The sequence below is a fragment of the Panicum hallii genome, chromosome 5, assembly GCF_002211085.1.
Source record: "Panicum hallii strain FIL2 chromosome 5, PHallii_v3.1, whole genome shotgun sequence".
NCBI classification, from domain to species: domain Eukaryota; kingdom Viridiplantae; phylum Streptophyta; class Magnoliopsida; order Poales; family Poaceae; genus Panicum; species Panicum hallii.
Genome location: NC_038046.1, coordinates 1,027,036 through 1,042,968, shown reverse-complemented (window position 1 = coordinate 1,042,968; position 15,933 = coordinate 1,027,036). Strand labels below are relative to the sequence as shown.

At 49.2% G+C, this 15,933-nt stretch overlaps 2 protein-coding genes across 3 annotated transcripts; one reads left to right on the top strand and one right to left on the bottom strand.

Moving 5' to 3' along the window:
* The first annotated feature begins 3,809 nt into the window (after positions 1 to 3,809).
* On the top strand, positions 3,810 to 6,019 carry LOC112895308 (E3 ubiquitin-protein ligase SH3RF3-like). 2 transcript variants are annotated; one of them, XM_025963257.1, is made up of 4 exons: positions 3,810 to 3,987; positions 4,078 to 4,205; positions 4,925 to 5,029; positions 5,286 to 6,019. In XM_025963257.1, exons 1-4 carry the CDS (start codon positions 3,916 to 3,918, stop codon positions 5,611 to 5,613), a joined length of 633 nt encoding a protein of 210 aa, XP_025819042.1. In that variant the 5' UTR covers positions 3,810 to 3,915; the 3' UTR covers positions 5,614 to 6,019. The 2 variants fall into 2 exon arrangements, with proteins under 2 accessions (XP_025819042.1, XP_025819041.1); XM_025963256.1 differs by having other exon boundaries at positions 3,816 to 3,987; positions 5,112 to 6,019.
* Positions 6,020 to 11,158: 5,139 nt separating this feature from the next.
* On the bottom strand, positions 11,159 to 13,563 carry LOC112895150 (protein LATERAL ROOT PRIMORDIUM 1). Its single transcript, XM_025963029.1, has 2 exons — positions 12,004 to 13,563; positions 11,159 to 11,914 (listed from the first exon to the last, which is right to left on the bottom strand). Exons 1-2 carry the CDS (start codon positions 12,701 to 12,703, stop codon positions 11,538 to 11,540), a joined length of 1,077 nt encoding a protein of 358 aa, XP_025818814.1. The 5' UTR covers positions 12,704 to 13,563; the 3' UTR covers positions 11,159 to 11,537.
* Positions 13,564 to 15,933: the final 2,370 nt, after the last annotated feature.

Sequence of the window (15,933 nt, the reverse complement as noted above, 5' to 3'; positions counted from 1 at the left end):
GCGTATTCGGGAAGGTCTTCAACGACGAGCCGCTCTGCTCCGGCCACCGTTGACAGGCGCGGCATGAGGAATGGAGGACCCCGCTGTCGACCACCTCGCGTACCATTAGTAATGGCGAGCGACTAGTTGACTGCGCAGAGCCGGGCACGCCGTGGCGAGAGGGGCGCTGTCCAGCGGCCCAGCCAAGAAACGTCCCAGAAGGCGGTGGCCACCCTGTCGCCAACGGACAACAGCGACCGCGATGATGCTCTGGTAGGCAGGGAGGAGAAGAGAGGTCGACCACCAGGGCGAAGCTCACTGTCCGTCCGTACGGCGGAAATTAGAAGGGATTGGGGGTGAGATACTGAGGGGAAATGGGGAGCAGTGTTCTGGAGGAGGAGCGCAGCTCCGTTCACGCCATCGCCGGACGGGAGGGAAGCTCCGGACAGAGCTGCCATGGTGGAGAAAACGCTGAGGGACGGTTTTGCAAAACTATAACCCGTTTTAGGGGTTTTTCGCGATTAATAATCGCGATCCGATTCAGGGGTTCTGTAAATACTTGAATAAATCTAGTGGGTTTTATGCAACATATTAGCTAATAGGTATCCCGGCGAACCACCAGACGTCGCCGCCGCCACGGCCGGCTGCGGGCTCCCGTAACCTCGGTACTTGGTGCTCACGCCGCCGCCACTGCACGCACCCAATCCTGAGCATCCCTGAATCCCCGGTCCGCATTCGAATGAAAACGAGATAGATGATAGATGGAGGGCGGCGGCGCGGCGGCTATGGAACTCCTCGCCCGCGATCTCCGGTTCAGTTGCCGCGCATGCAAACATGGCCAGCGAAGCCATGTCTAGAGTTGCAGGAGAAGCAGGCGGCGGTGGCGAGGAGACGCTCCGGAATGCGAACGCGAACGAGTGAATTGGGCTTGGACAGGAGGCAGAGCAGATAGAGACTGGTAGGCAAGAAACAGCGAACAAGTTAAACCGCATGCCCTTTGTTTCTTCACTGTCCGATGTTAGCATCATGCAGGAGCATACCCCGAATGATAGTTGCAGATAACGTTCAAACAAATGTTCAGGATCCTACAGTGATAACTGCCTAACTGGATAGATGGAGCTGTCTATGCCGATTAAAGGTGCCTAAATCATGACATGTTTTTGCAGTTGCAACTTGTGGACTCTGACAAAGCCTATATAGGATGCCTGACGGACTGAAATCGGAAGATCCCAATTCTACAGAGCTTGGAATTCAGGGAATCAGAGTGCCCTCAAGTTTTTTATGCGAGATGAGCATCGAGTCCGTCAGGTTTTACATTCTGCTGGTCTGTCACTGCTGCCGTGGTCGGCCGGCGGCGAGCCCTCCCTGCCGTGTTTTTCTGCTCAACTGTGAGGCGATGAGGCGGTCTGTCTCTATGGGAGCTGTAGGCACTAGTCAAAAAACGATATGTTCTCACCTCTCTCTCTCTCTCTCTCTCTCTCTCTCTCTCTCTCTCTGGTACTGGTCGTCGTGAAAGTGTCATAGGTCTCCACTTCTCCAGAGGATTCAAGGTGCTTCATCTTGTGTTTCCAAGATAAAAGACTGATCGATTTGATGAAGGAAAAAAATATTTTGCGGTAAAGATACAAAATAACGTAACGTCATAAAAGACGACACAAAATGGCTCTCTGAACAAAAGTCTTCTCGCGGCAGATAGTTAAAACTGATAAAGACAGCATATATAGCTGATATTCAGCTACTCTTTTAGCAGGATTCCGTATTCCATATATAAAAGAACTTTGAGATTCTACTTCAGGGGATCAATATTGCAGGGGATACCATGGATAGACCTTGCATCCACGTGGACATGTCTTGAAATGTTGCTCGCGTTGTAATAAAACGAACTATGAACACTAAGGATGCAAGTAAGTACCTAATAGTGTTTCCAATAGTGTTTTTTGAGGCAGCTAATTAATTACGATGGCATGCCACTCTAATTCATTTCTCCTCCTAAATTATTTACGTAGAATATCATTCTAGTTCATTTTATCAGCTTTTTGAGTTGAACTAATGATCCAAAATATATATAATTTGCATCCCAAATGAACACACATGCAGATCGATGAACATAATTAAATTACAACCGGATGGATGCACGTTACACAGGAATGGATGAAAGCACGGAACCGTGCAGAGCGCTGCCGCGTCGGTCTTGGGCTCTAACGGCCACCGGTAGCATCTTCTTGCGATTTCTTGCCGGCTCCCTCCGCCGAAGACCTGCTGCCGGTGCCCGGCGGCGGCTTCTTACTAGTGTGCCCTTCCTGCCCTTTGCCGGCATCTCCTCGGCCGCCACCGCTGCCAGCGCCGGGTTTCTGGCTCCCGTCGAGCGAGGTGGCGCCCTTGGCCGCTCCCGCTGGCCCCTCCTCGTCGTCGACGTTGAAGTCGAGAGGGAGCGCGCGAGACGGCTGCCGCCGATGGCGAGACATGGCCGGCCGCCTGACGCACGTCGTCGTTTCGTTAGAACCTTAGCTTGTACAGCACTTGCAAGGTGGATTGGGCAACTAATGTCACTGCCGCATACAGATATGCTGAGCAGTGACGGACCTGAGCGCAGACTGAATCGAGCTACTACCAAGTACTAAACCGAACCGGAGGCAGGCAGCTAGGAGTACGGGCAGAAATAATTGGAACAGAATGATCCCACCCGTGTAAAACGTTCACCAAAGCAAAGCCTACTACTAGGTGGCGTGCGCGCAAACAGAAACAGAAATAAAATATTATAGTTTTGTACCCCCATACTTGGAGAGATTCCCCGCGAGCAACAAGCAGGCTCCAAAGAGATGTCATGCCAATCCAAGACCGTCGGCAAGAGAGCTGCGACGAATGCAACCAACCATGCGTATAGATATGGACGCCAAGAAGGCGCAGGGGACGTAACGTAACCCATCGGCGGCATCAGCGACAAACAGAGGTGGCAAGCTAGCGGACAGAGCGCGTCGCGGCCTGCCGCCTGATCGTGACGAGCACATGCAATGCAGCCTTCTCCTCGACCTCTCGTCTCCGTCTCCATCCGATCCATGGCGTGATCAATTATTGGGTGTGACACGTCGCGCGCGGTGGTGGCCAGGTGGGCACCACGATGGTGTCGACCTCTGCTTCTGTCTGCAAGGCTGCTAGCTGAAACGAACGAATCAGCTCAGCTGACTAGTCCGCCGAGCGCCAGTAAGCCTGTGCTTGGAGCCATTTGTGCCTGGTGTGGACAAGTCTGACTCTGTTTGACAAGTAGTAGTAGATCGAACCTGTCGGTGTTCCTCTCTCCCCTGCAGAATGTCAGGCCCGGCATGAAATTGCAGGTAGGCCCAGTTTTTCATTTTTCTTGTGCCGCTTTATGGGCCGCGTGAGCCCAAAATGAACAGTACATAGGCTGGTCATGCTGATTTCCGCGGCGTACGAATTTGACAAGCGAAGAAAGTCAACTTGTCACACGTCTTTACCCAGCAAACTTGAGAGCCAAGTAGCAACACATCACGCGCAGGATGGCGTCGCTTGAATGAACAGTAATTAAATTAATGAGAAGAAAGAAGCATTTCCTCGTCGTCAGCGTGTAGATCACGGCATGGCATCACACGGTCCACGCACCGAGCAGAGCTGGCCAAACAAAACCCGCGCAGGAGCAGCCCAAAGGAATCCGAGCCGTTGGGCCAGGCCCCGCGCCCCATCCCCCGTCGGTCCGTCCAGCCCGTGGGTGTGGGTGTGTGTTGGGTGGGCGGCCGCGGCACGCGTGGGGCGCAGCCGAGGCGACGGCGAATAAACGGGCGGCATCTCACGTGGAGATCCGCCGGTCTCTCTTTTCTCCGGACGCGCTGGTTCGCGAGGCCCCCCCCCCCCCCTCCTCACATCCGCTCCGCTCCCGTCCTTCTCTGTTCTCTCCTCCACCGACCCCCTTTCCCCACCGACATGGCCGCCGCTGCCGCCTCGTCCTCCTCCGAGGGATTCGTCGGCGCGCCCGCCGCCCTCCCCCTCGACAAGGTGGCTGCTGCCCCCTGGATCTGCGGCGGATCGGTCCGATCTGTTCGCTCGGTGCCCTGATTTGATTTTGCTTGCTTTTCATCGTGCTAGGCGGCGGCTTCGGGCTCCGGGAGCGGCGGCGGCGACCGGGTGGTGGATTGCGGGGTGTGCGCGATTTGCCTCGATAAGATCGCGCTCCAGGAGACGGCCCTTGTCAAGGGATGCGACCACGCCTACTGGTATCCCGTTCGAAATCCCCAATCTCCCCCCTCCCCCCCCCCCCCCCACCAGAAACAAAAAAAAATACTAGTACTTCGTTTCGCTTCGGGCTTGCGATTCCTTTCTAGGTTGTTTCGTGTGTTCGTTGTCTCGGCAGATTTGTGTCTCTCGTCTAGCAATCGAATTCGTAGATTTGGGACATTTCGACCAGACCCTTCTACTAACTTGGAACATTGGTGGTGGTTGGCTTGTCTATTAGCATGCAATTCAGAAGCTGATTACTAATTCAACTGTTTGCACAATTTGCTTTGATTCTAGCATCTTAGGCCTATAGATAGAATATATGCGGTATCAATGCCACTATTATATTGACATAGAAAGTCTTTGCGACTTGTAGTGTATTCCGAATGGGGCTATGTTTGGTTGTTTAAGTCTATTCTCCGTAGTTGCCATGTGCATTTGCTCGCTCCTTGCCAACTAAACATATATTTTGCATTCGATGGTTGTTTCAACAACCCTTATGGTTTCACTCACTAGATTGAATTATAGTTTATTAATCCTGTGAGGTAGTGACTTGCTCAGATGTATCCATTTCAATGCTAAACAAATAACTTCCACTGTTATTCTTCTGCTTGCACTTACTTTCTGTTTTCTGCTACGGAAACCTCTCTTTCATCCCAAGACAATGATTCATTTCCTAAAGGGTGATTCTTCATAATGTTTTTTTTTCTGTATGCAGCGTAACATGCATTTTGAGGTGGGCATCCTACAAGCAGGCCCCTCAATGCCCACAGTGCAAGCACCCATTTGAATTCCTCAGCGTGCACCGTTCTCTTGATGGCTGGTAACCCCTTGTTCATCCATAATGTGGGGGGCTTAGTTGTTTCAGGTAGACTGTGGACATGATGCTTGTTTCTTTTCTTCAGCCTACATGACTACCTGTTTGAGGAGAGCGTTTGCCTTCTCCTGAGGGCCGCTTGGTTTGAACCTCTGATCGTAGAGGCTCATGAAGAGGCTCTGGAAGAAGATGAGATTTACCACCAGTACCAATATGATGACGATGAAGATGATCTTGATGAGGAAACTTATTACATGAGCAGGTCCCCAAGCATTCGCATTGGTAACAGGAGGTGGGGTGACAATGGGTACATCAGAGGAGGCAGGAGAGAGGCGAGGCCAGTGAATGCTGATGCCGCTGGTCCATCCAGGACCCCAAAGAAGAAAGAGAAGGCGGCATCGACGTCGGGTTCAGGATCGGGGTCAGTATCCAAGGATGTCTCTGGAAGGCGGGCAAAAAGGGCTCAGAAGCGGGAAGCTGCAGACAAGGCAGCTGCAGAGAAGCACCTGAAGCACCTGCAGAGGTTGGGACTCGTGAAAGCACCTGCACCTGAAGTGCCCGCGGAGGTCGGCCCTCAGGTGAACGAGTGATCCACCAGCAGCTGCTGTATATAATGGTGCTGTTAGGCAAACTGCAGCCCTTGGGCCACCAAATAATCTTCCTTTGTGAAGAACTGGAGCGGTGGCCTTGTATCATGGCAACTTGGCCGCATTGTACAGTTGTTTTAGTTTCTCAACACTCCTTTAGATCCAGCACACAGAAAATGGACTGCTGTCTGCACCACAGTTGCAGCTGTGCGGTTTTATCTCACTCAGAATCTTTTTGGATTCGGTTATGTTAGGGGATTAAATTGCTAGCTGTGCTGATTTAATATGGGCATCTAGATAGGATGTTGCAAATCAGGTGATTAACCAATTGCCACTGCAACTGCGAACTGTGTAAACACTCTGTCTGGTGACTTGTTATTGATGTAGTCGGTGTCTTCACAAGTCTGTTTACTTTGCGCATGCATGTTCTACATTTTCTGTTCTGGCGCCTCGTTTAGATACTCAGAATGATGCTTTGCTTTATAATGCGGCGACGTGGCTGGACAGTATTGTCTCATAACAAGAATGATCTCATTGCCTTGTAAATGAACCATACTGTGTTACCGTGTCTGTTAGCAGTTGATGCTATTCTTCGATGGACTCTGTATATGCTTGTTCTGAATCAAGGATGAAGGTACGTTGTCAGAGACACCCCACCCCCCGCGTCCTCTGGCTGAGCATCTTCTCTCCCGGGCCTCAGGTGGGCCGGCTTGCAGTATTCATCGGGGCGAAAAAAGGTTTTGACGACAACCAGGCCCCTTATATTTTTCTTTGACGGCCCATTTCATTCGATTGCGGAGTCCGGCCGGCTCGGTTAGTGCCTTGATGCCTTCAAATTACTTCGAGTTCACGAGCTGTGTTATTGGTGAACTCGATTATGTAAATTTGATTGTGTTTTGGCTCGCCTGACTACGCAGGCTCGCGGTCGCCGGACTAGTCGCGCTGGCACAGGAATGCCGGGTGCGCTTGCGCTGCCCGTACGGTCGGACGCGTCGCGCGCGACGGGTGAGAGAGATGCTGCTGGTCCTGGGCACAACAACGGGGGACGCCCATCACCTCCGACCACGGTGGACCAACACATGTTACGTCAACAACACTAGCCGCGGCACGCAACAACAGTGCCTCGCTCCCTCCTCGCCATGGTTCAGTCAACTCCATCCTCGACAACTAGCCGAGGCCTGGATCGTCCGGCACCTGCACTGCACGCACACGTTCGCTCCAGCACTGTTGCACGTCTCGGCATGCCCTGCGGCTTCTCACCCGACCGAACGCTGGGTCCAAAGGAAGGTACTAGCTACTACCAGACCTATCTCAGCGACGGCGACCGAGCGGCCGGCGAGACGTGTGGCCGCCGGCCGCTGGGTCACGAGAGCCCGCCGGCGGGACTCTCTTGCATTTTGCACAGACGAGACGAGTGCTACTGCGCGCCTGCGGCGACGGAACATGGGGTGACAAATTAAAAAGGGGACAGTCGTGACGGGACCTGTGCCCTGTACCACGGCGGAGCACACATCTCCATCTCGCAAAAGCTATGTCCCTACGCCCTAGGGTTTCCATGACCCCTAGCTAGCTAGCTAGGCCTCCCTACCCAGCAAGGACACTCGAACGGATGGCCATACCACGGCATGCAACCTTTTCATGCAGCACCTCACCTTTGCTAGCTGTGCTGCGCATGAGGAAATTTGGTTCTCTGTTGATTCACGGGTCAAGATGAGGAAATAATTCACAAGTTGATGACCCGTTGCACGTTTGAATGCTCGTGTGGCCATCCAACATTTCGCGACAAAATAGAGGATATTGACGTACTGCAGCCCTGTTTTACATAGTTTAATATCAAAACGGCTTCACTGGTGAAGCCAAAACTGGTAAAGAAAAAAACTGATTTCAGCTGGCTTTTATTTTATTCTAGCACGGGCTTCACGCTGCAACGTCTAGATTTGCCCGAAACAGGTGAAAATTCTACCACCTCTTTACCTTTTCATCATGCTATCGTCGTTTGATCATCTCCACTGCCTTTAGTTCTCCACAGCACTCGTCAGACAGGGCCGGACAATTCTCGCAGCAACTACAAAAGCTAGCCAACAACGCCAAAAGGGGAACCCAAAGGCGGAGGCATGTCACATAAATGCCGAATTCATATTCACAACAAAGCGCAGTAAACTGCAAGCAAAGCTAACACAATGATACCAAAACTTTTAAAACAAAATGCGGCAGACAAACCTCGTCAATGCTTTCTAACCTTATATTTTATGAATATCAGCAGAACTATATTCAGTTCTTGCATTTCAAGTTAGAAACTCACCTGCATTATTTCGAACTGATACTAGATAGAGCAAATAATATCCAGAAACACTTGCCATTATTTTTCTGGAAGATTGAAAAAGGCAAAAAAAAAACACGCGGACGCAAAAGTATGTAATAGATTGCGAATAAGCTGTAACTCAGAAGCACATAATGCCCTGTAGAGCAATTGCACTAAAATTGAGTTCATATTTACAGAAACTTTGGTTTCCAGAAGAAGTAATTCCTTTGCAAACAGGCAGAATCAACAGGCTGAGAAGTGAACAAAAACCAGGCTCAGATGCAATTTGTCTCTACTCTGTATGACCCCACAGAACAAACACCTCGTCATGCTTTTTATGGATTTGCAATCCAAGAGATACATTGACTGGTGCAAGAGTATTAGAAACTAGTAGAAGCTAAGTTAGTGCCCTGGGGTATATCGTTCATAACAACGGTACGGGCGTACGGCATTTCAATGCAGCAATATTCACAAGCAGGCAAAACGATAACAATAACCAATAAATCCATACAGGACAAAAATGGCATAAATAATGGACCGATGTGAAATTGCCTCCTGTTCACAAGAAACCCATTCAGGCAACCACTAATAATTATTTTCGTCTCGACATCATGCGCCATACATCAACACATAAATGATTAAATTAATCATCTTTAACAACTATAGCACAACCAATAAAACGTTACAAGAATTTATCCCATAATCACTAATTCCTTCTTCAGATATGCATGTGCAACAAATTCTTGGAACCTAAACTCCCCTCATTAGCTATGCATTTGCATCAAACCATCAAACAGTGAAAACTGCACATGATGCAATTAGACACAGCCAAGTAGGCAGCATCGTTTTAATTCAATCTTGTTCTCAGTTCAACAGAATTGCAGACAAGGCTTATTCTGGCATCATTACAAACTTGGTGACATTTTTAGGTCAAATTTCAGCAATAGCAATTATCAGTTCGAGCTTGAGTTAAGCAAAAAAAATGAAGCCGCTCAAACACCACAGGCCCCGGCCCACAATGACTCAGTGATCATGATCATGGAAATAAATTGTCTTCCCCACTAAAATCATAAAGGTCCCTAGTATTGCACAGGATGGCGCTAAATATTAACCTTGGTTCGTGGTCAAAATGATAAACAGATTAGTCACCATTATGTTCATATAGTATACCTTGGGAGGGCCATTATCTCTCAATGCAACTAGGAAAATTACTTACGTATAAGGGGGAGCAAGTACTTATATGAATTGGAACACGTCAACTGAACCTGTATAAAAATCAAAACTATTGCCCTCTATTATTAATCCTCAGCAAGTATAAAACAAGAAACTATTGTCCTTATTATTAAGCCTCAGCCTGTATACAAATGGAATGTGCTGTCCTCTATTATTTGCCTCAACAAGTATAGAAATTGAAACTAACATGTAGCTGGACGAAGATTCAATGCTAAAGAATAATTATAAATATCAAACAAAAGAAACATGGCTTGAATTCGTCCATATACACATGTACAAGTATATTGGAATAACAATAGCTGGTTACATAAAAGTCATACATAACTGCAACTGCTGTAAGTAACTAAAATAGCCAACTTTTTTGGAAGCAATTTTATTCTATTTAAAGCAACTAATGTAGCCAACTGAAAGTTGGACCAGTCAATTGGATAGGCAAATACAAAGACACAGCTTGGATTGGCACGATAACAAAAGACAGCAAACAGACGTCCACATTTCTAGACGCATCGTATTTATTGTTCAGAAAAGAGACGTATCAGAATTCACAAGTTCCTAACAAGCAAATATATGCATGTGACAAATGTGCAAATTGCAGATGCATCCAGACAGCATGCAAAACGATTGCACCAATCATATGACCCAGCAGAACCAGTCATTGCCGTCAGTCTGTCAAGTGCCACACGTTTCTTCATCAGTAAACTCAAGTAACCTCTCTTGCCTAGTTGCGTTTCTGTACAGCTAAAACAAAGAACGAAGTGCAAACAATCGCAATCACAATTCTGATTATTGTACTATACTGGTAGGCAGAATACTTGAATTGGTAAACTCAGGAAAAGCCATTCAAGTAAGTCTTTTGAGTTGCAAAAGTAGCCTACCACAGAAGACCTGGAACAGTAAGAGCTATTGAAATATTCAGTTTGCAAGACAGTACTACCACAATTCACGGTGCCGAGTTGTACGCATTCGCCACAGCTATCTACAGCTCCGAATAAAGAAGCAAAGTGAACAGTGACCGTGCCTCCCGACGGTTGACAACAGTCGACAAGACGATATGGACCAATGCCATCATCACACATACATGAGATAATAGCAGCTTTGATGATGACAAGATTGCGCAACAACAGCAATCTCCAATTTTAAAAAGTTCCCCACAGCTCATGACTGCCCATAGCACCCATGTGCTGTGAGCTTGAGTTGTTACAGAGTTACTCCAAACTTGTTACATAGGCCTTGCCTATGCAAAAATGCTCACGAAAAGCAAAGCAATGCTCCCAGTAGTAAAAATGGAGTACTGCAATCAAACACAACGAACCAAATCAAACACCCGACCCCAAAAAGGCGCAGGCAGGGCATGCCATTGCTTTTACAATCACTACCTTTCTTTCGTTTCACATCTTGTCAACCACGACGGGATCCGGCACAAGGAATAAATTTGGGGGCTTGCACAAAAAATAAGGAGAAGGGGAGCAGGAAGCCACCATGATCCAGCATCCTCCTCTGAACGTGTCAAAAGAGGGAAGAAGCAGCAGCGGTATCACCGGCGGCAAGGCAGGCTATAACAAAGGACGGGAGTAACATGCGTGGTGAGATGCAATATCCTAAGCCCAGGGATTATCTCATCACATGCATTACCCATTGGCCTCCAGGATGCAAGTCCCAATGCACGTAGTAGAAGATGCTCCACACGGCACAACAAAGAATCCATGCCTTCCACACCAACCCATAGAAAAAAGATAAGAAACCAAAGGAAGAGTGCAGCGGAAACAAGTGAAGCTCAGAGCAAGCTCACGGTGGCCAAATTAGGCACGCAAAGAGCAGAGCTGGCGGCCAATCAAATGAGGGGGGAGTCAAACATTGCAGCTAGCTCAGGATGCGCTTATCAATCACGAGGCACAACAGCGCACGGCTCAAGGTGCTCGAGGTCGAGGTGACACCCACGGGGAGAACACTGAACACATCCCCAAATATGGAAATGGAACGACAGGCATTGGGAACATGAGAGAGCAGGAACCAGAGGCCAAAAACCAGCAGGCATTATCTTATGCATAAAGATTGATTTAATCTTGCACTATCTTCTTTCCAATTCCTAACAATTATTCTCCATCCTCTCTACCCAACTAGTAGGAAAAAAAGGAAGTGGTGCCAGCAGAGCACTAGTACGACTAAAAACAATTCTTCATCGATGTTATTGTACACCAACGAATCACTAATAACATCACAATGCGATGGGATGAAGTTGGACAGGCACCATGCATTGATGGCCTCTCTAATGGCGGCACGGGCAAGAAACAAGGGAAAATTAATCCCCACCAGCAACAGCAACGAAGAGGAACAAAGAATGGCAATACTATCGGTGTAACCATACTCTCCCGGTGTAGAACTACGTACGTACTCAGTTCATGGTGTTGCCGTAGCCTGACCCGCCGAGAATGTGATGCTGTCCTCCACCGCCGTATAGCTCCGTGGGCACCATCGAGGAGCCGCCTTCCTTGACGCCGCTCCCACCGGCACCGGAAGCGGACGCCGCTCCGAGGTGGAGCTCCGAGATGTTGGGCACCCCCGCCGTGGAGTCCTCGTTGCTGGTGGCCGCGTGACGGCCGTCGTCCGGGCCCTGGTCGTAGAGGAACCCCTTGAACAGGTGGCCGTTGATGGTCACCATGGCCTGGTACGCGTACTCGTCCTCGCCGTCTTCGATGGACGTCACGCGCACGCACTTGAACACCGCCGGCGCGCGCACCTGCCGCGGAAGGCTGTCCCTGAACGACGCGTCTGCAGCGAGCAACACATGTTTACTTAGTACTTACTTGTTCGGTGAGCATGATGGGTCCGACCATGTATACTGGAAGTGTTGCTAGTACCTTGGTGGCTGGAGGTGGTGTCGAAGCTTCGCGGCGTGGTGGCGTTGGAGGTTGATGTGTGCGATGTGGTGGTCTGCGACGACAAGAGGCGGGGCTTCTTCGACGCGGAGGCGGACGCGACCGCCGCCGCAGAGGCCGTGGCGGGGGAGGAGGAGGCCGAGCCGGATGCGGCGAGCTGCTGGCGCTCCCGTCGGCGGGCGGCGGGCACCCAGGTGCTCTTGACGTGGGTGGAGCAGTCGAAGCCGCGGCTCTTGCAGCAGGTGCGGCACCGGTTGTGGCCGCAGTCCTTCTTCGCTTGGTTGCCGCAGTCCTGGCACGTGGTGGCGCCGGAGCCGGAGGAGCCGGCGCCGGTGTCCAGCATCGGGAGGGGCTTCTTGAGGTAGGCGAAAGGGCTGGCGCTAGGGTTAGGGTTAGCGCCCGCTGCCGACGACGGCGACTGCGGCGGCGGCTGCGGCTGCCAGAATTGGATGGCGCTGCCGGGCGGCGCCCCGGAGCCCGACTTGGCGGCGTCCGGATCAAGCACGCAGGGCCCCCCGGAGAGCAGCGGGAAGATGGGGTCCGCGGCCGCCGCGGCCGCCGCTGCCGCCGCGGCCTCGTGGTGGTGGTGGTGGTGGTGCGTGTGGTGGAAGGACGCGGCGGGCGCGACGACGACCATCCCCACGTCGGCCATCCCGTAGTTCAGCGCGGCCGCCTGGCGCATGGAGGCCGCGGAGGAGGCCGGGCCCCAGAGGCCCGCGCCCAGCGAGGCGCCGGAGGCGGCCGCGGCCGCGGCGGCCGCGCCGGCATTGAAGCCGAGAGAGAGGTCGTCCCCGCGGCCGGCGGCGGCCGAGGAGGCGACCCAGTCCGCGAAGGCGCCGGTGTCGGATGGGAAGCGCCGTCCCGAAGCCACACTTATAGGCCCGGAATGGATTTCGCAGAGCTAGCTGCGGAGAGGAGAGGAGCCCAGATTTCGATTTAAAATTGCGCCGCTGTAGATAGAGCCTAGATTTCGTTACGGCCGCAGCAGCAGCAGTCGCCGCCGCCCACCCGCAGCAGATAAAAAGGGGAGGAGACGCCGCGCTCTTCTGCGAATAAAAATCTCCCGTCCCCTCTCGTCTCCACCCCTTCTTGCTGAGCTGAGCTGAGGTCTCAGCTTCTGCAACTGCTAGCGGTAGTGCCCTAGAGCGCCCGGTCTCTATCTCCCCCTTAATTACTGGCCTCCTCTATATACCTGGGCCTATGATCGATCTAGTGGGGACGAGACGAGCTCTCGTCCTTTTTTTTCTCTCTTCCCTTTCGCCCGGATGTGATTTTTTATTGCGATTTCTTGCGGCTAGCTAGGAGAGTGACATGGATGGATGGCTACATGGAAGAGAGAGAGAGAGAGAGAGAGAGGGAGGAGCAAGAAGGCGAAGGAAGAGAAGCAATACAGCAAAGTGGTAGAGAGAGGAAGCTCTGAAGCACTGCAGCAGCGAAGCGACGAGAAGAGGAGAAAGAAAGCAAGAAAGAAAAGAGAAAGAGAGAGAGAGAAAGCGGGGGCGATTTAAGTGGGTGTGTGGGGACACTGAAATTCCTCTGTGAGATCTTCTCGATCACTCCCTATCTATCTTTGGCGGGGGCGCGCCCTTTTTATTGGCTTCCTCTTGGCCGCTTGTCTTGTTGCTCTGCCCGCCCAGGCCCAGCGTGAGCCCTGCCGCTCATCCCAGCTGAGCTGCTGGCTACTGACGAGCTTCTTCTGCCGCCTGCCGATCCTGCAGCTGCGTTAAAAGCTAAGCGCTCAGCAGAGGGATCTAGCCTGCCGCTGCCTACTGCTACCGGCATTGCCATCCCACACATCCACACACCCAGAGTCAGAAAACCACTGTAGCACATTTCCGTCGCCACTCCTGCCATTTGGCTCAACCAAAATACTCCTACGATTGTTCTTCTGTTATGAAAAGAAAAAACTCCTACCAACCAAATTTAGTATTTTTATTTTGAAATATCGTGGGCAGGTAGCACATCTCCTTTTATTTATTAAAAGGAAGGAAAATTAGTTTGTCCATCATCCTGTTCGGAATAGATTGGGTTGTCGTTATCCTAGAACGGACGTTGCCGTATCTTCAAGCCTACAAGCATTAGGTTTGCCCCTGAGATTAAACATGCAATCAGACTAGCATACCTAATTATACTACATACACATGCTAAGATTGCACATTGTTTCATGCATGCAAGCTTCTACTGTCACTACTTACTACTCAGAAACAGATTTTGTTTTCTGCCAGCGACAACTAAAAAGAATTAATTTTATCCGTGACACAAGGTGGTATCTTCGGTGAGTGCCTCATATTTGACAGATATGTAAATCGAACGCCGTAAATATGTTTGAATGCACGCAATGCAATTTCCAGATGGAAGATAAAAACTAGGAGGTGGCCCCCACAATTGTGCCGTTAGTTTGATGTCAATCCTTGTGTGGCCCTTGAAATGTTTTTACTCTTGTGTCTGCTGTCAAACCAATTGATTTTTTTGAAGCATGGCTTGTTGCTACAAGTACACCATCAATGATCGGCGAGCTATATATGTCTTGCTTTTCAATTTGTCTCACACCACGACCTCGAGCTAAACGGTCTACGCTTTGGTGCCGCCTAAAGTAGCTCATATCATCATTTATTACCGTTCACTCATGTCGATTCCTCTGCAATCTAATGGCTACGTTAAGCAGAAGCTCAAGCCAGTCTCGATATACAGTTTCATAATATAATATAATATAGTTACCAAGACAGAAAACTATGTAACTGTGCCGGCTGAGTTTCATGAAGATCAAATTTCTCTCTCATCTTATAAAACTCCCTTATTCTTTCTCATCGTCATGTCAGCAAAATTGATGATATGGCATAGAATTTAATGCTATGAAACTTTCCATAAAACTTCCATTGGGACTGGCCTCGTATCATCATTTACCGTTCACTCGTGTCAATTTCTATGCAAACTAATGTCTATGTTGACGCGCTCCAAAGGTTGCTGCTCTACTTTCAGCTCAAGGATTCACATAATACTTTGTGTTTTGGTTGGCATAGAGCGTCTAGGGTTTAGGGTATTTTTTAGTAATGACAGTAAACTGTAATTTATATGTTGCCCTCATTTTTCTTTCATTAATATTGTAATTCTATGCTTAAAATATTAATATATGAATGCCCCATTTAACCAAATTATAGTTTAACTAGCCTATCTACCTAGCGTGGGCTAATTAGAATTAATATAAAAATAAGACTTATAGCTATGTGAACAATATAAAAATTGGTATTCTTATATCTTCCCCATACATGACACGCACATAGATAGTATTTTTATATAAGCAATAATATAAATAATATATTAATAATGATAGATATAGTAATTTAGAATTTTATATTAGTGCACTTTAATATTTTATTATAATTATATAACTTAGATTCAGATTTAGGAGTTACTTTAACTTTTGATAATGATATAATTAGATAATTTATATATAAACTTAGGGGATTATTTGATATTATTTTTTTAATAGCAGATGTGGGTAATTTATTATAAAAAATAATAGATCCAATGGCTACTATGATTGGAGTTGTGGGATTGATTGCCAGATGTTTCTGTTTTTTATGATAATTTCTTGTATTTCTCTATTTTTTAAGTGTCTACCTAAGATCATAGGTGGGTTCATGTGGAGGCTTCAAAAGTAGACTCTCATTAATAATAGTAAGATACTTTATTAGCAATGGTGAGCCTGAGGTTGAGACCACTTCCGCCGTCGATGAGTACTCTGGTGAGCATGACTTCTGCCACCACCGGCCCAGGACCAGGGGGAACTTGCCGGGCTCCGAGAAGCTTGTCCACTGATCATCGTGTGAGAACAAGATGGGGACCTCCGACCAACGGAGTGGTCGTGGTACCGCCGGCTCGACAGTCATGATCTCTCGGAGCAGCAGTTTC

Coding starts and splice junctions, on each gene's coding strand:
- LOC112895150 (XM_025963029.1), bottom strand. CDS start 12,703: ATGCGCCAGGCGGCCGCGCTGAACTACGGGATGGCCGACGTGGGGATG. Junction 11,915..12,003: donor CACCACCTCCAGCCACCAAG/GTACTAGCAACA, acceptor TGCTCGCTGCAG/ACGCGTCGTTCAGGGACAGC.
- LOC112895308 (XM_025963256.1), top strand. CDS start 3,916: ATGGCCGCCGCTGCCGCCTCGTCCTCCTCCGAGGGATTCGTCGGCGCG. Junction 3,988..4,077: donor CCGCCCTCCCCCTCGACAAG/GTGGCTGCTGCC, acceptor TCATCGTGCTAG/GCGGCGGCTTCGGGCTCCGG. Junction 4,206..4,924: donor GGATGCGACCACGCCTACTG/GTATCCCGTTCG, acceptor TTCTGTATGCAG/CGTAACATGCATTTTGAGGT.